This window comes from Heptranchias perlo, chromosome 29 (assembly GCF_035084215.1).
Source record: "Heptranchias perlo isolate sHepPer1 chromosome 29, sHepPer1.hap1, whole genome shotgun sequence".
NCBI classification, from domain to species: domain Eukaryota; kingdom Metazoa; phylum Chordata; class Chondrichthyes; order Hexanchiformes; family Hexanchidae; genus Heptranchias; species Heptranchias perlo.
Window position 1 is genome coordinate 7,610,601 of NC_090353.1, and position 23,341 is coordinate 7,633,941.

The window sequence follows — 23,341 nt, forward strand, 5'->3', positions numbered from 1 at the left end:
CAGGTGGACGTTAAAGATCTCACGGCATCATTCAAAGAAGAGCAGGGACGTTCTCCCCGGTGTGCTGGCCAATATTTATCCCTCAAGCAACATCAGTAAAGCAGATTTCTGATCATTATCTCATTACTGTTTGTGGGATCTTGCTGTGCACAAATTTGCTGCTGCGTTACGACAGTGACTACACTTTAAAAGAACTTCATTGGCTGTAAAGCACTTTTGAACGTCCTGAGATCGTGAAAGGCTCTATGTAAATGCAAGTTTGTTCTTTCTTTACTGCTTCATGACTTTAACCCAAAGAAAACTTTAAATGATTCGCTCTGGTATTATTTAGTGATTTAATTGGCCACGTTCTCTTCTTTGTTGAGCCATCCCCCACATCTTTAATGTCATCGTCAAATAAGATTGGAACTCAGGATCGGGCTCTGCCATGCCTTTGCCCACTGGCACTCATCAAGGCTTGAAGAATGCCCACTTGGGTGAGCTACCATTGGGTGGCTGATACCCATTATTTGGTACTGCAGCGTGAGTTTCCCAGTGCCCGTGGGAGAGGAGGAAAAACATTGAAACATATAAAATTCTGACAGGCCTAGATAGACTGGATGCAGGGAGGATGTTTCCCCTGGATGGGGGGTCCAGAACGAGGGGTCACAGTCTCAGGATACGGGGTAGGACATTTAGGACTGAGATGAGGAGAAACTTCTTCATTTAGAGGGTGGTGAACCTGTGGAATTCTCTACCACAGAAGGCAGTGGAGGCCACTGAATATATTTAAGAAGGAGCTGGATAGATTTCTAGACACAAAAGGCATCAAGGGGTATGGGGAGAGAGCGGGAATATGGTATTGAGATAGAGGATCAGCCATGATCATATTGAATGGCGGAGCAGGCTCGAAGGGCCGAATGGCCAACTCCTGCTCCTATTTTCTGTGTTTTTATGTTTCTATGGAACAAATGAAAGCCCCAAATGTCGACTGGACTTAGTGTTAGTAAAAATGTGATCCTAGGAACAGGAGGGGTCCATTCAGCCCCCAAGCCTGTTCCGCCATTTGATAAGATCATGGCTGATCTGTACCTCAAACTCCATTATCCCGCCTTACGTAGAGTACAGTGAAAGGAAGTGCTGTACAGGCCTGTGTGTCTATCAGGGAGCTGCGTGTGTCTCAGTAACCTGTGATTAGCAGACTGTGGATGGCAATTGAGGTCGGGATTGGGCCATGTCTCAATGAGTTGGGGTGTTGAGATTTGGAGTCAGGTGCTGCCCTTGTCTCAACTGGGATTGTCGAACAGAATGAAGCATCTGGTGCCTCACTGGGGAGTTGGAGAATTGGCGTCACTCTGTCTCTTAAACACCTCAATCACAGCCCAGGAAGATCTTTGGTAATCACGTTGTTTGAAGAGGGAATCGAGAGGCAATTTTCCTCTCCCATTCCACCTGATTTTGGACAGATGGCAGAAGACAATTGGATGGATAGTTGTTCCTCCAGCCTGGCTTGTTACCCAATGTTATTTTTGCACATTCCTGCCATATATGGGCAGGATTATTGTAATTAGATACAAATCCTGGGTACATACCCGACCCGAATCGGCTGTAACAATTACCATCCCCCTCCCAGCCAGGCTTCCTGACAGAGGTAGGATACCTCAGGAGCCCGCCTAAAATATTTAAATAACCCTGGGTCATCAGGCAGGGTCAGGGCGGCCTGTGGAGTGACAGAATTACCGGCCCAAGTACTTGTTCTGATCGTCAAACCCCAGAGTTTGAACTGAATTCAAATTCTCAAAATGCCATGGTACAATTCGAACTCACGTTCTATTGAATTATTAGTCCAGGCCTTTGGATTACGAACCCAGTAACATGACCACTACACTACCGTACCTGGAGTGCATCCCTCAGAAGCTCTAGACCTGGTAACTGCTGTGCAATCTTTCTGTGTTTAGGAGCTGAATTCGATTCATAAAAGTGCGCATTGATGCAAGCCCCAGTGCAGAGGCCTTCAAGAACAGTCAACCAGGATGCACCTGACAGGGGTATTGGGGCCTCACTGGGGCAGACGAGCCTGTTCTCAGAGTGTAGCCTGTAATCCTCCCCCCACACCCCCCACTTCTGTCTACTCTTCAATGCCTGTGGTGGCTGTAGACGGGAACATTTCTTCCATCAGCTGAAACCCAACAGCCGATGACATGAAATGAAATGGTCAGTCTTATCTTTCGGCTCTGAGAGACTCCCTCCCTCTCTCCACAATCTCCAACCCCCATCCCACCCAACCCACCAATGCGGAGCCTCGTTCAGAGAAAAATGAACTCCCGGTGAAATTCTGAGATGGTCCATTAATGAAGATGAAAACAAAAGTTTATGGGAGTCTGATGTTAAGGAACTCATTAAGCCTCCTTCTGACAGAGTCTGCAGAGTGTCTGAAACACCAACTGGTAAATGACTGAAACAAATTCCCACAGAAATATTACGAGTTTTCTTTAAGTGTTGCACTTTCTTCATTAAACGTGATACTTGATTTGTCCGCAGAAAGATAATGTATTTTAAATGGAAGAAAGACATTGGTAAAGTAAAAATTAACATTTCTAAGAGACCATTATGGAGCCTTTTAATTAGCTTGTTATAATTAATGCATTAGACACAACTGTCTGCACCAATTGGAAGGTCCTTTGATAAGATGGAGCTACGCTACTGAGGGGATGGGTTGGAATCTCCCTATTTTATCTCCATCTTCTCCCTGGGTTTCCTACATTAAAATCTGTCAACTTCCTGTTCTGCTGACGGGAATGTCAATTGCCAAATCCTCCTTCAACAACAAACGACCACCTGCATTCATTTAGCGCCTCTAACTCAGGTTGCCAACTCTGGTTGGATGTATTGCTCGAGGTTTCATCACATGACCTCCTGACTCCAACCTTCCCCCCCCCCCCCGTTAAACAGCCTTTTTAAAAATCTTTCTCCAATAATTTTATAACCCAATAAACGAGAATGAAAAATACACACAATTTTTTGAATGTACCCTATGATTTTTCGCTCGCTGCAGTGTCCTGGAGATTAGTCTTTAATTCCTGGAGACTCCAGGGCAATCCTGGAGGGTTGGCAACCCCTAACTTTAACGCAGAAAAGTGGGTCAAGGGGCTTCCCAGAGGCGTATGGATGAAATGGAGGCCGGATCAAAGAGGGGGAGGTTAGGAAGGAGTGGCCAAAAACTCGGTCAAAGAGGTGGGTTTTCAAGAAGGAGGTGGAGAGGCAGAGGGGTTTAGGGAGGAAATCTCCTTGCCTGGGGCCTAGGCGGCAGTAGGTGAGCAGACTGACTAACCTACTGCCACTTCCGGCACTTTCTATTTCTACTTCAGATTTATGATTTTGCTTTTTATCTCCTTACTTTCATTCTTGTTTTGTTTAAAGGGGCAATGCTTTTATGAAAAAGTGGCTGAATGTTTTATTTGTGTGGCGGTGTTCTGTACCCATAAACCTCGTTGATGCGCGTCACGCCGTAACTTGCAAGATGCGTCACCAGTCACCGTGACGAAAACTCCTTCCCCTTCCCCAAATAGAACAAGGTTTGACCAACATTCCCCGCTGAAGACAGTGCCCTTTGACCTCTCCGCGATGCCTCATCAATGCTAGAATCACTGTAAGCCACTGGTTTTATGTTACACGTAAGTATTCACAAGGTGTACTTGTTTATAAACTATTAAATCTGACGAAAGGTCATCGGCCTGAAACGTTAACTCTGTTTCTCTCTCCACAAGTGCTGCCCGGCCTGCTGAGTGTTTCCAGCATTTTCTGTTTTTATTTCAGATTTCCAGAATCCACAGTATTTTGCTTTTGTTTTAGTATTGGTGAGGTGTTTGAAGCTTTAGAAAATAACTTGTTCGATTTTGAGGAGGGCAGCCTGTTGGTTGTTTATGGAGCATGGCTGCATAACGGGTTAAAGCAACTGAACTGTGCGACACCGGGCTATGAAGAGAGACTGGGAAGATTGGGTTTGTTTTCCTTGGAGCAGAGGAGGCTGAGGGGGAACATGATTGAGGTGTACAAAATTATGAGGGGCACAGATAGGATGGATACTAAGGAGCTCTTTCCCTTCGTTGAGGGTTCTATAACAAGGGGACATAGATTCAAGGTAAAAGGCGGGAGGTTTAGAGGGGATTTGAGAAAGAACCTTTTCACCCAGAGGGTGGTTGGAGTCTGGAACTCACTGTCTGAAAGGGTTGTGGAGGCAGGAACCCTCACAACATTCAAGAAGCATTTGGATGAGCACTTGAAATGCCATAGCATACAAGGCTACGGACCAAATGCTGGAATATGGGATTAGAGTAGACAGGGCTGAGGGCCGGCGCGGACACGATGGGCCGAAGGGCCTCTATCCGTGCTGTATAACTCTATGACTCTATGACTCTCTATGATTTATCAGTGTGATTTTGTTCTTGTTCTCACACTGCTCCCTGTCGCTCAGTGACACCTTGCTTGTCGTATCTCCCGGTTCCAAGAGGGGGAGAGCCATTTGTCTCACTTCCTCCCCCACTTCCATTTACCCCTCCATGTACTTTTCTGTCTATCAGGGGCCATAAATCATTGCTCATTGCAGGTTACTCTGAGCTCCTTAACAGCTTTGCAAGAGGGCAAAGGAGCGAGCATTTGGCTCGGTTGTAGCATTCCCGTCCCTGAGTCAGAAGGCGCAGGGTTTGAACCCCACTCCAGACAGTCCCAGCCAGTGGAGACCAGAGCTCCAGACAGTCCCGGCCAGTGGAGACCGGAGCTCCAGACAGTCCCGGCCAGTGGAGACCGGAGCTCCAGACAGTCCCGGCCAGTGGAGGCCGGAGCTCCAGACAGTCCCGGCCAGTGGAGGCCGGAGCTCCAGACAGTCCCGGCCAGTGGAGACCAGAGCTCCAGACAGTCCCGGCCAGTGGAGACCGGAGCTCCAGACAGTCCCGGCCAGTGGAGGCCGGAGCTCCAGACAGTCCCGGGGAGTGGAGGCCGGAGCTCCAGACAGTCCCGGGGAGTGGAGGCCGGAGCTCCAGACAGTCCCGGGGAGGGGAGACCGGAGCTCCAGACAGTCCCGGGGAGTGGAGACCGGAGGTCCAGACAGTCCCGGTGAGTGGAGACCGGAGCCCCAGACAGTCCCGGCGAGTGGAGGCCGGAGCCCCAGACAGTCCCGGCCAGTGGAGACCGGAGCCCCAGACAGTCCCGGCCAGTGGAGACCCGAGCTCCAGACAGTCCCAGCGAGTGGGGACCGGAGCTCCAGACAGTCCCGGCCAGTGGAGACCGGAGCTCCAGACAGTCCCGGCCAGTGGAGGCAGGTGCTCCAGACAGTCCCGGCCAGTGGAGACCGGAGCTCCAGACAGTCCTGGCCAGTGGAGGCAGGTGCCCCAGACAGTCCCGGCGAGTGGAGGCCGGAGCTCCAGACAGTCCTGGCCAGTGGAGGCAGGTGCCCCAGACAGTCCCGGCGAGTGGAGACCCGAGCTCCAGACAGTCCCGGCCAGTGGAGACCAGAGCTCCAGACAGTCCCGGCCAGTGGAGACCAGAGCTCCAGACAGTCCCTTCCAGTGGAGACCCGAGCTCCAGACAGTCCCAGCGAGTGGGGACCGGAGCTCCAGACAGTCCCGGCCAGTGGAGACCGGAGCCCCAGACAGTCCCGGCCAGTGGAGACCGGAGCCCCAGACAGTCCCGGCCAGTGGAGACCGGAGCCCCAGACAGTCCCGGCCAGTGGAGACCGGAGCTCCAGACAGTCCCGGCCAGTGGAGACCGGAGCCCCAGACAGTCCCGGCCAGTGGAGACCGGAGCCCCAGACAGTCCCGGCCAGTGGAGACCGGAGCCCCAGACAGTCCCGGCCAGTGGAGACCGGCGCTCCGGCTCTGAATTCTGGGTTGACATCCCGCTGTAGAGAAATAACCCCCCCCTATCGGCTGGTATAAAGATGGTTACGGCCGTAGAAGGAGCATTCATGTCCCGACCTGTCAGACTGTTAATCAGCCTGCGAATCTTTCCACTACTTCACGCTATTCTCCAAAGGAAGAATGTGAAGATACAAAAACAATAACAGCGCCTTCTGATCAGACTGTTAATCAGCCTGCGAATCCTTCCACTACTTCATACTATTCTCCATGGGAATCCAGCAGCAAGGAGCAAACTCCAATTTGAATTTCCCAGAGGTCGGCCAGCTGCAATATTCTTTGAGGAAAGCTTCCATTTCATGTATGAGATTGCCATGTCTTCAGCAGAGAAAAAAAACAATAAAACTACAATGTGCAATTATCTTAAATTGTATTTCCATTTACTCTGCTGCGATTCTGTTGAACAGCAAATTAAATACTTTCTGGCTGGGAGGGGGAGATTTTGAGGGCTGCCTATAGTGACACCACTATCTTTGGCCAGCATGGAGATGATTGGGTAATTCCCCCGTCAATCACGCCTGGAGACCGCACTGCTGGGATCGATTTTACGCACATAATTTGTATGCAACTATCCTTCGCTCACTGCATTTTGCTGGAGAAATCTCCCTGCTTTTATCGGGAGAAGTTGCTGTAGTTTCGGTCATGGGTTCTGTTTTTAAATAGACTTTGTTTGCTGTAAAATAGACTGTTTGCTGTGAGTCCTGCTGTAAGTCCTGGCCTGCTTCCAACTCCCACCCTGTCAGACAGTAGGCCGTTTTAATTTGCAAATAGGGGTCCTACCATATACAAAGGTCCCCAGTGGTGATTTTAGGATCGACTGTTTCAGCTGGAGGTTCAGAGGAGGCCAGAAGGTAAATATTAATTTATTTTTCGTGGGGCCAGAGCAGCAGGAATTGCTTCTCTGAGCTCCACAAAGACAACCTAGGCCTCTTCTGCTCCGGGTACCCTCCCTTCCCGGGAATAGATCCTCCCCACACACCGGGCCTACCTTTCCCCGGCCCGGAGTCGGCGGGCTGCCCTGAGGCACTCGTTTTCTGCCCCCCCACTCCTCTCCAGCCCGTATGTTAATGAGGTTCGGCCCTCAAACCGGACCGGGCCTCCCGTCAGGGTTATCAGGCGGTCGGCTGTCGTACTCTGCTGGCCGGGTGTGGGAGGGAGGATGGGGAATCTAACCCGGTGAACTGAACTGCCGTGACCTTTCACCGCACCTGCTGACAGGAACGGCGTGGGTGTGATCCGGCGGCCTACTGTCGCCATGGTTTCAAGTGCCGACTCCATTACCGTGGTTCCACTGCGGCCTTGCTTTGTGCCGTCTCTCCGCGCTGTTGTTCAGGCAGAAACACTGAGCCTGTGTCAGAGCTCCACAGTATTTGTGCTAAACTCCCCTTCACTGAACCATCATGCAGATCAAAGTGTATTGAATTACTGTCCGACTCATGTTCTCGGGGACTAGTAAGGATCTCAATCCAATCTCAGTCACAGCGAGTCGCTGCGGATTAGTTCAAAGAGTATTCTTGCCCCTTTATTGATTTCCTTCAGTCGCAGGCTAAGCTTTCTGTCAATTAGCTGAATTATGTGTGGAACACTGGGAGAAAGGTGAGTTCATCCCACTCAACCAGGACAGGATGAAAAATCCGAACCCAACTTCACCCATAAAACAAAAAAACAACAAAATACTGCTGGAAATATGAAAGAAAAACAGGTGAACACTGGAAACACTCAACAAATCAGTCAGTGTCTATGGAGAAAGGAAAACAAGAAAGATCTTGTATTTCTATCACTCCTTTCACAGCCTCAGGACGTCCCAAAGCGCTTTCCAGCCAATGAAGTACTTTTGGTGTAGTAACTGTTGCAATGTAGGAAACACGTCAGTCAATTTGCGCACAGCAAGATCCCACATCTCAGTCTCCAACAATCCTTATAATCTCAAAAGCAAAATACTGCGGATGCTGGAAATCTGAAATAAAAGCAGAAAATGCTGGAGAAGCTCAGCAAGTGAGGCGGCATCTGTGGAGAAAGAAACAGGGTTAACGTTTCAGGTAGAAGATCTTTCGTCAGAACTGGAAGATGTTAAAGAGTTAAAGTTTTTGAGCAAGTACAGAGCCAGGGAAAGGGGGAGAGGGAGGAAAGAATAAAAGGGAAGGTCTGTGATAGGGTAGAGGGCACGAGTGATTAAATAACTAAATGGATGATGGTGCAAGGCAAGGAGGGTGGGAATGGGACAGGTAAAGAAACAAAAGGTTGGTCAGGAGTAGCTGTAAATGGCAGCAGCAGAATCATTACCAGCACTGGCTGACCGAAAAAATGGGAGCAGTGGTTATGATCTTAAGTTATTGAAATTAATGTTGAGTCCGGAAGGTTGTAAAGTGCCTGAACGAAAGATGAGGTGCTGTTCCTCGAGCTTACATTGAACTTCATTGGAACCGTGTAAGAGGCTGAGGACAGAGAGGTCAGAGTGGGAGTGGGACGGGGAATTAAAATGGCGAGCGACCGGCAGGTCAGGGTCATGCTTGTGGACAGAGCGGAGGTGTTCAGCAAAGCGATCGCCCAGTCTGTGTTTGGTCTCCTCAATGTAGAGGAGACCCCATTGTGAGCGGCGGATACAGTATCCTAAATTGAGAGAAGTACAAGTAAATCACTGTTTCACCTGGAAGGAGTGTTTGGGGCCCTGGATTGTGGGAAGGGAGGAGGTGAAAGGGCAGGTGTTGCATCTCCTGTACTCACATGGGAAGGTGCCGTGGGGAGGAGAGCGGGTGTTGGGGGTGATGGAAGAGTGGACCAGGGTGTCGCGGAGGGACTGGTCCCTTCGGAATGCTGAAAGGGGAGGAGAGGGGAAGATGTGTTTGGTGATGGGATCACGCTGGAGGTGGCGGAAATGGCGGAGGATGATACGTTGAATGTGGAGGCTGGTGGGGTGGAAGGTGAGGACCTGTCCCATTCCCACCCTCCTTGCCTGGCACCTTCACCCCTTTTGTCATTTAATCGCTCCTGCCCTCCACCCTATCACAGGCCTTCCCTTTTATTCTCTCCTCCCTCTCCCCCTTTCCCTGGCTCTGTACTTGCTCAAAAACTTTAATTCTTTAACATCTTCCAGTTCTGACAAAAGGTCCTCGACCTGAAACATTAACCCTGTTTCTTTCTCCACAGATGCTGCCTCACTTGCTGAGCTTCTCCAGCATTTTCTGTTTTTATTAAATATAATCTCAAATCTTGTTTTCTGCCAGATGTGTGTGCAGCTCCTTCTGAAGGAAATTATCAACAACACTAACTGCTTTCCCTGGGAGTCGGCTCCCCATATCCCCTAGTTTGACAGAGATAAACCTCATCTCTCTTCTTGCCTGAGGTTTGGTAACTTTAAACTTTTGTTCTGCGGCCTGCAATTTCTGCACAATAACTCGGAGAGGAAGCCTTCCCCTATTGCCTGAATGTTGGAGAGGAAAAGACCCACTGGTCCATCCAGTCTGTCCCACACAGTCGCGATGCCTTGTGCATCACAATATGCACATTGTCCATTCCACCTGGAGCCATGTGATCTCCTGGGAGAGGCGATAAAAACCCAAGCCAATTAGTGGGGAAAAATATCTGGAAAATTCCTCTCCGACACCCCCTAGGCAATCGAAACTAATGCAGGAGACCACCCTAGCCCTGATTAATGTTACAAGGTACCTACCTCTTGTACAAGATAATCTCCACCTCAGCCAGAAACTGGTCCAGCTCTTTCTTGAAGGGAATAAATAACCTTGTTCTGTCTACATCTACCATCTAAGGCTCAAGGCATTTTAGTCATGGATCACATTTTTCCTCATTTCTCTTCTTTCCAATGAAAACCAGTTGGGATTAAATCCTTATACTATCAGAATTCCAAGATTTGGGATCATCTTTATGGCATGGATACCATACATGGATGGTTGTCCTACTGATCTCTCGCTGCCTGGATACACCTGGTTACATGGTACTGCCTCTCATTGCCAGTACAGGCACAGAAAACCCTTCCTGGCAAACCGTTTCCAGTTGGTAATGATGATATGACACCAGCATCTTGGCCCATTCCACTCTGTTTCTCTTAAGAGAGACACAAAACTCAAGATCAGACTGTCTGCCAGTTACCTCTGGATGGTCTCCTCTAACTGTTTAGTTTTGACATTGTCCTCCTGGAGCTGTTTCTTCATCCCCTCGTCCTCCTCAGCTGCAGATGAAGGTGTTCCCTCCAGCAGCCATCGTTCTCGCAGGGCCTTGGACTGTGTGAGGAAAAGAAATCGGAATCAGCTGGATTCGGGAAGTAGAGAAATAACAGAACTTGGTGCTCTGTGAGCTCTGTGTCTCTCTCATTGAATAAATAGGGGGGAGCTTTCAATTTCAGTGGGGGTTAGAGGATTGGCCATCTGTTATACACCCGCCCGTTATACACCTCGCCCGATTTACACCCCGCCTAATTAACACCCGCCGTTATACACCTTGCCCGATTTACACCCGCCCGATTTACACCCCGCCCGATTTACACCCGCCAGATTTACACCCTGCCCGTTACACACCCGCCCGATTTACACCCGCCTGATTTACACCCCGCCCGATTTACACCCGCCTGATTTACACCCGCCCGATTTACACCCTGCCTAATTTACACCCGCCCGATTTACACCCCGCCCCATTTACACCCCGCCCCATTTACACCCCGCCCGAATTACACCCCGCCCGATTTACACCCCGCACAAATTACACCCGGCCCGATTTACACCCGCCCGAATTACACCCCGCCCGATCTACTCCCCATCCGATTTACACCCCGCCCGTTATACACCCGCCCACTTTACACCTGCCCGATTTACACCAGCCCGTTATACACCCGCCCGATTTACACCTGTCCGATTTACACCCCGCCCGATTTACACCCGCCCGATTTACACCTCACCCGTTATACACCCACCCGTTATACACCCGCCCGGTTTACACCGCGCCTGATTTACACCCGCCCGTTATATACCCGCCCGATTTACACCCCGCCCAAATTACACCCCACCCGTTATACACCCGCCCGATTTACACCCCACCCATTATACACCCGCCCGTTATACACCCGCCTGATTTACACCCCGCCCGTTATACACCCGCCCGATTTACACACCGCTCATTATACACCCGCCCGATTTACACCCCGCCCGATTCACACCCTGCCCGATTTACACCCGCCCGATTTACACCCCGCCTGTTATACACCCGCCCGATTTACACCCTGCCCGATTCACACCCCGCCCGATTTACACCCCGCCCGATTCACACCCCGCCCGATTTACACCCCGCCCATTATACACCCGCCTGATTTATACCCGCCTATTGTACACCCGCCTGATTTACACTCCGTCCAATTTAAACCCACCCGATTTAGACCCCACCTGATTTACAGCCCGCCTGTTGGACCCCCGCCCAATTTACTTGTCTCTGGTCAACGGAACGTCAGTGTAAAGGAAAGCGGAGGGGTGTATAAAGGACGGCCAATCAGACATCATCTTTTTTTTACGCCCCCCACTAAAATTGAAAGCTCCGTCCACTGTGTTTTTCAGTCAATAAGCAGATGTCCCCTGACAGTAAATGAGAAGCTTTGCTGTTTATTATCTATAATATATTAAACATCTTATGTCTGTACACACTTCCTGTTCACAAAATCTTACTTCCGATTGTCATGTTTTTTGTCACACTTTAATGTCAACTTCTCCCATTGTAAATCCCTATGTTCATCGTTATCAAGAAAATTGCCTATGTAAACTTGTCACGCTGAAATTACACCAGGCAGCCACTGGCGGTGCTGTAGCACCTCGGATTTGCATCTCCCAGCCCTGCAGCCTCAAGTTCCCACGATCCGACCAACTCTACTTCCCAAATTGCCATAAGTTTTGTTATTTAGCTGTAAATAATAATATAAAATCAAAGGATTAGATAAAAATAAAGACAGAATGTAGGACTTTAAAATGGAGATTGAATTATGCCTTCATGCCCTGGACCAGTTATCCACCGCCCTCTAACCCTGCTTCACCTGAAGACTAGACTTGGCCTTAACTCCCTGAGTGCAAGAAAGTGACTAGCACCATATTGTCAGTCAGAAGAGTCATAATCTCAGTAAATGCTCCTAATTCAGCTTCAGTTGCAGTCATTGGAGGGCTGGCCATATATTTGGACACCACTGATTCCAATTCACTGCTGTCACAAAGTTAGTCACATGAACACAAAGCCAAAATCCATGGATTTATTGGAAAGTCAAGGAAGTGGCTCCCATTTTAGTCAGTTTTATTGCCATCACATCTATCCACATGGACCCAGCTCTACCTCTCTATCACCTCCCAAGCCTCCATGTCCCCCTTGTATTCTCAGACTGCCTGCCCATCGTCAAGTCATGACTGAACCAGAATTTCCCCCAATCAAGCATTGCGAAGATTCAAGCCATTGTATTCAGCTCCTGTCAAAAGCTCCGTACCCTTGCCACTGATCCCATCCCCCCCACCCCCTCCTCCCGGGCTGTTTGCTGAAATTGAACAAGGCAGCGTGCATTCTTGGTGTCCTGTTCAACCCAGAGGGGAGTTCCTGTCCGTTACCAAGACAGCTCCCGCAACACTGAGCGCCTCCGCCCTTACCTCATACCATAGTCGCTGAAAGACTTATCCATGCCTTTCTTAACTCTAGACTCAACTACTCCTTCTCACTGGCCCCATGAGCAGGAGCAGCACTTTCCTTGCAGGGGCCCCATACAAAGGGTGGGTTTGGGGTCCTTAGTAGACATACCGATGAGTTGCAACAAGCACACAAGCTCAATCAGGGCTCGCTCTTACATGACTGTCGGTGGGAAGGCAGGGTGTGAAGTGTGCAATCAGGGATGGGGATCAGGGATGAGGATCAGGGACGGGGATCAGCTCCTCAGCTCCTCCTTCTACAACTGCAGGAGTCCAGGACTCCGTCAAGTCACATCCTGTCCCACAGTAAGTCCTGCTCGCTCATCTCCCAGTCGTCACTGATCTCCATTGGCTCCTCGAGTCCTAAATCCTTGTTGTCATTTTCAGTTCCCTTCTCAATGCTTCACCCCACCCCATCCATTGCTGCAAACTCTTCCAGGCCCAAGTGCCAGCTTGTGCCCTTTGGTCTTCCAGTCCTGGCCTCGTGTGCATCTCCTCCCTCTCCTGCCGCTCCCCAATAGTTGTCAGAGACTTCAGCTATCTCAACCCTAAATCTCTGGAACTCTCTCCCTAAATCCCTATGTCTTGCTACGTCTCTCCCCGCCTTTGAAGGCTTCTTAAAGACCTCCTGTTTTGGCCATGCTTCTGGTCATTTCTTCCAGCCTTTTCATGACTGTTCAATGTCTGCTTCTCCTCTGTGAATCACTTTGGAAGATTTTCTACACTGAAGGTGCTATATAAATACAAGCTGTTATTGTTGTATTGAAGTTGCCCGACTGGTTCTTATTGACAGAGTGTTCCTGTGGAATCTTTTAAAATTCCTTCCACATCCTATTCCTACATTCTGTCAAAAGCTGAGCACAATCGCTAAATGGATGGAAGCTTTGCAATTATGGTGGTGGTTTACTAAAATGATAAATAATCTTTGCCTGTTTCATATCTGGTGAATATTACTGACAGTTAAATTGTGATATAAAAACATCGGCCTCGAAATTCGTTGACACTGCACTCATTTAACGGCGTAAAACGGGCACTGAAGCCTCCGATATGATGGGTGGTGTGCGTACATTCCGCGCCATAGTGCGTCCCCCTGCCATATTGGTAAACGCTGAAGTATAGGCATCCAGAGTCCGTGCCTGAAACAGGAGTTGGGCCCTTTGCATATACAAATAAGGAGCCTACCGCCTGTTTCAGGACCCCTTCCCGAAACTGAGCCAGGCTGGCTGCATTCCGGGTAACCAAGTCTACATGAGGCCCTCCGTTGGCCCTTTTAAGAATGTGGAAGCTGGGAGGACCAGGAATTCTCCTTCCAGCTCCACAGCAGTCCCAAAGATTGTTGATGGCCTCCTCCTGATAGCCTCCCCTCCTCACCCAGGACCTATCTGAGGGTGTGGCCCAAAATTTAAATCTGCTCAAATAAGCTTCTTGGGGATGCGCTGTAGGGATTTGCAGATCACCGGTCAAATTTAAGTTGAGGCCTGAGGCCCAATATTAAGAGTGCCTTGGTCCTACCCGTCCCAGAGCAGGAATAGAACCAATTTCTACCCCCTTCACCTTCGTAATCACATATGATCTTCTACTACTCAACAGGAGTGCTCACACCTGCCAATTGAGGACCAGCAATGGTTCCTGTATGGAATAAGTTGAACTGGTGATTCCTTTGCATACAGGAGTCCCTGTTATATCGATAGGGGACCCTAGATGTTAAAAGTAGGAAATGTGAAGGTATGAAATACAGCCAGGGTAGATACATCTGTCATATGGCAGTTTACAATGAATGGAGCTATTGCAGTGGTGGCACTGTTGGTTAATGAGCTATCAGCTGGAACAACTGTATTTCTGAACTGATCAGTGAGCTATCAGATGTTTCTTAGGGCATTTCCTTCAGGAAATCAGTTAGCCATATCATTGAACTGAAATCTCAGTAACAAACACATTCATCTGAAATTCCTTCATCCACTGTCCCAAAGTATTTATAATTTGAAATAATCAGGTTAAAATAACCAGGTCTGAGTGACTCCCTGTACTATCATCATGCTACAATGTTATCATATACACACAGTGATTCCATGCACTAAAATCTTGATTCAATGTTATCATATTTTTTTAATATTCGTTCATGGGATCTGGGCGTCACTGGCGAGGCCAGCATTTATTGCCCATCCCTAATTGCCCTTGAGAAGGTGGTGGTGAGCCGCCTTCTTGAACCGCTGCAGTCCGTGTGGTGACTGTTCTCCCACAGTGCTGTTAGGAAGGGAGTTCCAGGATTTTGACCCAGCGACGATGAAGGAACGGCGATATATTGCCAAGTCGGGATGGTGTGTGACTTGGAGGGGAACATGCAGGTGGTGTTGTTCCCATGTGCCTGCTGCTCTTGTCCTTCTAGGTGGTAGAGTTCGCGGGTTTGGGAGGTGCTGTCGAAGAAGCCTTGGCGAGTTGCTGCAGTGCATCCCGTAGATGGTACACACTGCAGCGCCGGTGGTGGAGGGAGTGAATGTTTAGGGTGGTGGATGGGGTGCCAATCAAGTGGGCTGCTTTGTCCTGGATGGTGTCGAGCTTCTTGAGTGTTGTTGGAGCTGCACTCATCCAGGCAAGTGGAGAGTATTCCATCACAGTCCTGACTTGTGCCTTGTAGATGGTGGAAAGACTTTGGGGAATCAGGAGGTGAGTCACTCGCCGCAGAATACCCAGCCTCTGACCTGCTCTTGTAGCCATAGTATTTATATGGCTGGTCCAGTTATGTTTCTGGTCAATGATGACCCCAGGATGTTGATGGTGGGGGATTCGGCGATGGTAATGCCGTTGAATGTCAAGGGGAGGTGGTTAGACTCTCTCTTGTTGGAGATGATCATTGCCTGGCACTTGTCTGGCGCGAATGTTACTTGCCACTTATCAGCCCAAGCCTGGATGTTGTCCAGGTCTTGCTGCATACACACACAGTGATTCCCTGTACTAACATCATGACACAATGTTACCATATATACACACACACAGCGATTCCCTATAGTAACATCATGATACAAGGTTATCATATTTGGACACACAACGATTCCCTGTAATAACGTTATAACACAATGATATCTTATATACACACACAGTGATTCCCTGTACTAACATCATGACAAATGTCACCATATATATACACACAGTGATTTCCTATGGTAACATCATGATACAACATTATCATATATACACAGGCAGTGTTTCCCTATGGTAACGTCCTGATACAATGTTATCATATAGACACACATGACGATGCCTGGAGGTCATGTGATGGTGTCAGTACTTTGCACATGCTCACTTGTCAAACTGCCACAGCCAGTCTATGGTGATGTGAAATACCCAGATTTGCTTTGCAGGCGGTGAGAGGGGAGACTGAGTGCACTTGTCAGATATAAATGGGTCAGAGCAGCAAATGGAGCTCACTCTCCCAAGAACTGTGCTGCAATATGGAAGCAGTTAAAGGTGCAACTACAACGGCCTGTATTTATATAGCAAACAATGCAATACCAAACTCTTATTGAAGGCAGTGCCACTCTACAGCAAGTGCTGACTTAGATTACAGTCCTACTGCTCACAGCAGCATTGGAATAAGAATGAGATGGCACTACTGCCCCTGGAGCTCTGCTGCAAGAGATTTGCAGAGAACCTGCCAACCCGAAAATGACCCGAGTAGGAATAAACGGGTCATTTTTGGGTTGGCAGTTTGTATAACTAGTGGGGTCCCGCAGGGATTGGTGCTTGGGCCTCAGCTATTTACAGTCTATATCAGTGACTTAGATGAGGGGACCGAGTGTAATGTATCCAAGTTTGCTGACGATACAAAGCTAGGTGGGAAAGTTAGCTGTGAGGGGGACACAGTCTGCAAAGGGATATTGACAGGTTAAGCGAGTGGGCAGATGGAGTATAATGTGGGGAGATGTGAGGTTATTCACTTTGGTAGGAAAAACAGAAAATCTGAATATTTTTTAAATGGTGAGAAATTATTAAAAATTGGATTTGGGTGTCCTTGTACATGAATCACAGAAAGTTAACATGCAAGTACTGCAAGCAATTAGGAAGGAAAATGGCATGTTGGTCTTTATTGCAAGGGGGTTGGAGTATAAGAGTAAGGAGGTCTTGCTACAATTGTACAGGGCTTTGGTGAGACCACACCTGGAGTACTGTGTACAGTTTTGGCCTCCTTACCTAAGGAGGGATATACTTGCCTTGGAGGCGGTGCAACGAAGATTCACTACATTGATTCATGGGGTGAGAGGGTTGTCCTATGAGGAGAGATTGAGTAGAATGGGCCTATACTCTCTGGAGTTTAGAAGAATGAGAGGTGATCTCATTGAAACATATAAGATTCTAAGAGGGCTTGACAGGGTAGATGCTGAGAGGATATTTCCCCTGGCTGGAGAGTCTTGAAGTAGGAGACAAAGGGGGAAAAATTGTATAAGGGCTGTTTTTGGGCGGAGGTAGCGTGATGTGCTATTACCCCGCGCCCAATGACCCCTGCGCAGGCAGGACGCATGTTCCGGCAGCCCGAGGACTCACCTGCAATCAGCATTCCATCCTGAGCCTTGCACGTGGAATCAATGCAATTTGCACTTTCCATCACCAGGGGGAGCTCAATCTCTTAAAGGGAGGATGTTTCTTAGAAATCTCTTAAAGGTAGCTGGTAGCTGTTATTTGCTGAAAATAACAGTCGACCATCTGCACGGAGTCTGAACGGAGATCAGACATCGCACAGTAAAACACAGATTCAGATCCCATCGCTATGTTTACACACTGATGAGTTATATTAAAACATTGAAAAAAGGTTGCGCACTACTAAATCCCATATCCTCCAATCTGCACGCCAGACCTCACCAGTCTGCCGATCTGAGTTGGTACCAGGCCTGCGAGAGTGCACGCACCAAGGTTCTCTGCTGTGCGATTTGCCCACAAATAACGCCATTAGCCTTACCGTTATTTTGACAGTAAATTCAGGCCCATTATGACAGGTGACTAAATGCTTGGTCAAAGAGGTAGGTTTTCAGCAGCGTCTTAAAGGAGGAGAGAGTGGTAAAGAGGCGAAGAGGTTGGGAGAGGCAATTCCAGAGCTTTGGGCTTAGATGGCTGAATGTACGGCTGCTAATGGTGGGGTGAAAAGAGTGGCGGATGCACAATTGGCAAGAGGCGTTGGAGGTAACAAGGAAAAAAGACAATGAGCAAACTTACATTTATATAGCGCCTCAAGACATCCCAAAGCGCTTCACAGTGAATAATTGCTGAAGTGAAGTCATTGTTTTAAAGATATACCGAACAGCCAATTTGCACACAGCAAGATCCCACAAACAGCGATGAGATAAATCACCAATTCATCTGTTTTTGCGAGTGTTGGTTGAGGGATAAATATTGGCCAGGTCAATTCCTCGCTTCTCTTCTTCGAATAATATCATGGGATCTCGAATACCCACCTGAGCAGGTAGATGGGGCCTCTGTTTAACATGACATCTGAAAGACAGCACCTCTGACAATACAGAGCTCCACTCAAGTATTAGCCTGGATTACATGCTCAAGTCCTGGGGTGGGGATTGAACCCACAACCTTCATGCCTCAGAGGTGAGAGTGGAACTACTAATCCAAGGCTCATCCTGCAGCAATAAAGGCCCTCTTTCGCTGGCTTCTAAATTACACGTGGTTTGAGCAGCAATTTGGGGGCAAGTGTGACATGATCATGGAATCATAGAATTCTACAGCACAGAAGGAGGCCATTCGGCCCATCTTGCCTGTGCCGACTCTTTGAATGAACTATCCAATTAATCCCACACCGCTGCTCTTTCCCCGTAGCCCTGCAAACTTTTCCCTTTCAAGTATGTATTTTGAAAGTTATTATTGAATCTGCTTCCACCGCCCTTTCAGGCAGCGCATTCCAGATCACAACAACTCATTGTTTTTTTAAAAAAACCTCTTCTCATCTTCCCACTGGTTCTTTTGCCAATTACCTTAAATTTGTGTCCTTTGGTTACCGACCCTCCTATCAGTGGAAACAATTTCTACCTGTTTTGGTAGGAGTGCAATCAAATCCAAAAAGATTTAGATGCGCTAGGGGAGTGGGCCACACATTGGAAAATGGTGTTTAATTTGGATAAATGTAGCGTCATGCATGTTGGTAGGGTCAACACAGAATACATGTATTATTTTCAGGGAACAACACTGAAAGAGGCTGAGTGACAAAAAAGATCTTGATGTTATTGTGCACAGATCACTAAAGGTCGATGACCAGTGTAGAGAAACTGTAGCTAAAGGTTGTATTAATAGCACCATTCAGTATAAATCAAAGGACACCATTTTGTCACTATACAGGTCACTGGCCCAGTTTTGGTCCCCCCACATGGTGGGTGATATCGTGGCCTTGGAAAAGGTCCAGAGGAGAGCTACAAGAATGATTCCTGCTTAAAGAACCTCAGCTACTCAGATAGGCTCAAAGATATGGGGAAAGGGCGGGAAAGTGGAGTTGAGGTAAAAATCAGATTGGCCATGCTCTCATCAAATGGCGGAGCAGCTCAAGGGGCTGAATGGCCTACTCCTGCTCCTATCTCTTATGGTCTTATGGTTCAATTGACCTTGGTCTATTTATTTTACAGCAGCGTAGACTCAGAGGTGACCTGATAGAGGTCTATAAAATAAATGGAGGGCTGGATAGTGACCCTATTGATAGATTATTCCAGTTTGACAGGTTGGGGAGGACCAGGGACATGAGTTTAAACTATAGAAGAGTAGGAATAGACTGGATGTTGGATGGTTCATCTTTTCCCAGAGAGTAGTGAGTCTCTGGAATGCATTGCCGGCTGGTGTGGTGGGTGCCGACTCTCTGCCTTCAAGAGGGAGCTGGACCAGTTCCTGACTGGGACAGAGATCGCATCATATCGAAGATAAGTGTCTTCATAGATAACACTTGGTCCATGTGATCTCCTGGGCTGGTTTCGATCACCTGAGGGGGTCTGAGCGGAATTTTACAGAGTACTTTTTCCCTTATTGGCCCTCCCTGGAGATTACATGGCTGTGGGGGTGGGTGTGAGGGTGAGGGAGGGGGTGGGGGTGGGGAGGTCGGGGGAGGGAAGAAGTGTTTAGCCATGATGGTCCGGCCATCTATGAAAACCCTTCATTATTTTGAACTCCTCTATTAAAACTCCCCTTAGCCTTCTTTGCTCTAAGGAGAACAATCCCAGTTTCTCTACGACTCTCCATATAACTGAAGTCCCTCATCCCTGATACCATTCTAGATAACTATGATTAAAAGTATTTGCATAAAGTTGCTGTGAGGGTATTTTCCTTGGGATTACTCAGAATCTACAGTGCAGAAACAGGCCACTCGGCCCATCTGGTGTTTATACTCCACACGAGCCTCCTCCCACTGTAATGACCTCTCCCTCACCTGCCCCCGGATCCCTCAATTCTCTTTTTGAACTCAACCTGTTCAAAAAAAAATGGGTTAACAACTAGGTTAAAATGGCTCTGAAAGGAATGTTCTGTGAACATATCAAAGAGCTCGGTCCCAGAGGGAATGGGTCCCCTCCTTAGTTACAGGCTCCTAATGATTCCGTCTCGGCAGTGAAGGGGAGCTCTCCGTTTACGAAACACTGTGTAACTTCCTTCTGCGGTGTAAGCAAACCAGCTCGTGCCAGTGACTGGAGGGATGCTCCCTGTAGCCTCAGCTCCGCAGTTTTCCTGCGCAGTCCCGAGAGGGCACTTCTCTGTTGGGTTGAAATGAAACACCTGCCAATGAGTAAATAGCTGGCGTCTGGCAGTCACAAGGGAAAGTTCACAACCTGGAGTCCCAGCCTCCTAGTACTCTGTCTCCATTCCAAGATTCCCTTCGATTGTTTTTGGCTGGAGGTTTTACTCGCCTGTTTTGATTTAAAATGGCTTTAAAGGGGCACTGTTCTCATGAAAAAAAGAAAGATCTGGCATTTATATCGCACCGTTCACGACCTCAGGACGTCCCAAAGTGCTTTGCAGCCAATGAAGTACTTTTGAAGTGTAGTCACTGTTGTAATGTAGGAAACGCAGCAGCCAATTTGCGCACAGCAAGATCCCACAAACAGCAATGTGATAATGACCAGATAATCTGTTGGTTGAGGGATAAATATTGGTCAGGACACCAAGGAGAACTCACCTGATCTTCTTAGAATAGAGCCATGGGATCTTTTATGTCCGCCTTTAGGAGAGGGCAAACAGGGCCTCAATTTAACATCTCATCCAATATATGGCACCTCTGACAGTGCAGCGTACTGCACTGGAGTTTGAACCTAGATTATGTGCTCCAGTTTCTGAAGTGGGGCTTAAACCCATGACCTTCTGATTCAGAAGTGAGAGTACTACCACTGAGCCACGACTGACACGCACGGAAATAGTTACCCTAAGACCTAGATTTAACCTAAACCGCCCGCTGTCAATGGAGCGTAAAGTCAGGCAGGATGTAAAACAGGCGTCCGACCCTAATCCACTGGGACAGGTTAGGTTAAAATCACCTCCTTTGTTTCACAAAGATATTGCCCCTTTAGGCACATCAACAGCACTGATTTGGGAGGGGGAATAATAATTTACGTTTGAGCGAGTTTTGGCTAAGATTTACAACATCAATTCAGCAAGGCGTCTACCGTAAGATCTCAGAGGTCCTGCCTACGTAGAAAGAATCTCGCAGGATTTGTGGCACGACCTTACGTTGGGGTTTAGGTGCAAAATCAAACAAGAGAAGATCAGTTTTTAGTTGGCATGTCTTTTACCTGCTTAGGGAGTGGTTTGGGCATGTGGAGCTTCCAGGATGCTCCCAGTCTCTCTCCAGCTGAATCCCAGGATTACCACCAAAACTATCCTGACCTTTCTCCTCTGCCAAAACATGCAATTCCCAACAAGTCCTAAACGTGCCAATAATTCCAGTGTGACAAACAGCACAGTGACTTCTCAGAATTTGGATATGGATCGTTTTCCTTGAATAAAGCGAAATAAATGCAAAAACAGAGTAATTCTGGAAGCTACCTCAACCTTGAACATCTTGTTTCGTTTTCTCCTAATTAAACACATTCCAACCATTACATCGGGCAGTGGCTCGAGGAAAGAGGTCGGAAGATGGATGAACTAGCAGTTGAATAATAAATCTTGCATTGTGATGGTTACACCCACTGGAGAGAGATGTGCTGGAATTTAAAAGCTAAAGTCAGGCTTCAGAGACAACCTCTGTAACAAACTGGGGCACAGCTGGAGGGCACTGTCCTTTCTCAGGTACTTAATTAAACAACAACCTGCATTTATATAGCACCTTTAATGTAGTAAAAATGTCCCAAGGCACTTCACAGGAGCGATTATCAAACAAAATTTGACACCGAGCCACATGAGGAGATATTAGGACAGGTGACCAAAAGCTTGGTCAAAGAGGTAGGTTTTAAGGAGCGTCTTAAAGGAGGAGAGAGAGGGGGAGAGGTTTAGGGAGGGAATTCCAGAGCTTAGGGCCTAGGCAGCTGAAAGCATGGCCGCCAACGGGCCAGAATTGGAGCAGCGCAGAGATCTCGGAGGGTTTTTGGGATGGAGGAGGTCCCACTCCCCAAACTTTGAGTACATAATCCAGGCTGCCACTCCTCTGTCACACACCCTATGGTATAATTATTGTCCCACACCCCACTGAGGGAGTGCTGCATTGTCGGAGGTGCTGTCTTTTGGATGAACCGAGGCCTCGTCTGGCCTCTTAGGTGGACATAAAAGATCCCATGGCACTATTTTGAAGAAGAGCAGGGGAGTTCTCCCCAGTGTCCTGGCCAATATTTATCTCTCAACCATCAGATTATCTAGTCATTATCACATAATGGAGAGATAGGGAGGGGCGAGGCCATGGAGGGATTTGAACACAAGGATGAGAATTTTAAAATCAGGGCATTGCCGGACCAGGACCAGTGTAGATCAGCGAGCACAGGGGTGATGGGTGAACAGCAGAGTTCTGGACGAGCCCATGGCTTCTTAATTACAGAACTGCCGGTTAATAAAGAAAGAAAGACTTGCATTTCTACAGCACCTTTCATGACCTCAGGATGTCCCAAAGCGCTTCACAGCCAATGAAATACTTTTGAAGAATAGTCGCTGTTTGTAATGTAGGAAAAACGGCAGCCAATTTTGCGCACAGCAAGATCCCACAAACAGCAATGTGATAATAACCAGATAATCTGTTGGTTGAGAGATAAATATTAGCCAGGGGAGAACTCTTCTTTGAAATAGCGTCATGGGATCTTTTATGTCCACCTAGGAGGCCAGATGAGGCCTCGGTTCATCTGAAAGACAGCACCTCCGACAATGCAGCACTCCCTCAGTGGGGTGTGGGACAATAATTATACCATAGGGTGCGTGACAGAGGAGTGTCAGCCCAGATTATGTACTCAAAGTTTGGGGAGTGGGACGTGAACCCGCAACTTTCTGACTCGGAGGTGAGAGCGCTACTACCGAGCCACAGGTAAGATCGTGGTGAGAACACTGTGCAGAACCTGTGCGGGTGAGCTGAACAAAATCATTCACTGAGCTGCCTGTAGGCCACATATTTGTCCCTCCGATCTGCTCCGGTAAAATTCCCAGGCATCCTTTCGCTTGCTAGGAAGGTCCAGGCGGAATACGGACTCCCTGCAGTTTGTAACAGGGATCCCAATTCTTGGAGCTGTCGGAGCTGAGACTGTTGGAGGCTGTCAGGGCAAAGGTGGTGAGATTTAATTCTCTGGATTAAGCAAAGCATTCTGTGCACTTACTGGCCCCTCCAAAGGGCATTTCCTGTCACATCAGTGA

At 48.2% G+C, this 23,341-nt stretch overlaps 1 protein-coding gene across 3 annotated transcripts in view; it reads right to left on the bottom strand.

Annotated features, from left to right (window-relative positions):
* palm1a (paralemmin 1a) overlaps positions 1 to 23,341 on the bottom strand; it is a 228,253-nt gene that overhangs the window by 73,485 nt on the left and 131,427 nt on the right. For all 3 annotated transcript variants that reach the window (XM_067968053.1, XM_067968054.1, XM_067968052.1), the window contains exon 4: positions 9,999 to 10,129. In XM_067968053.1, the coding sequence (XP_067824154.1) occupies positions 9,999 to 10,129 (131 nt within the window). The remainder of the gene's footprint in view (positions 1 to 9,998; positions 10,130 to 23,341) is intronic.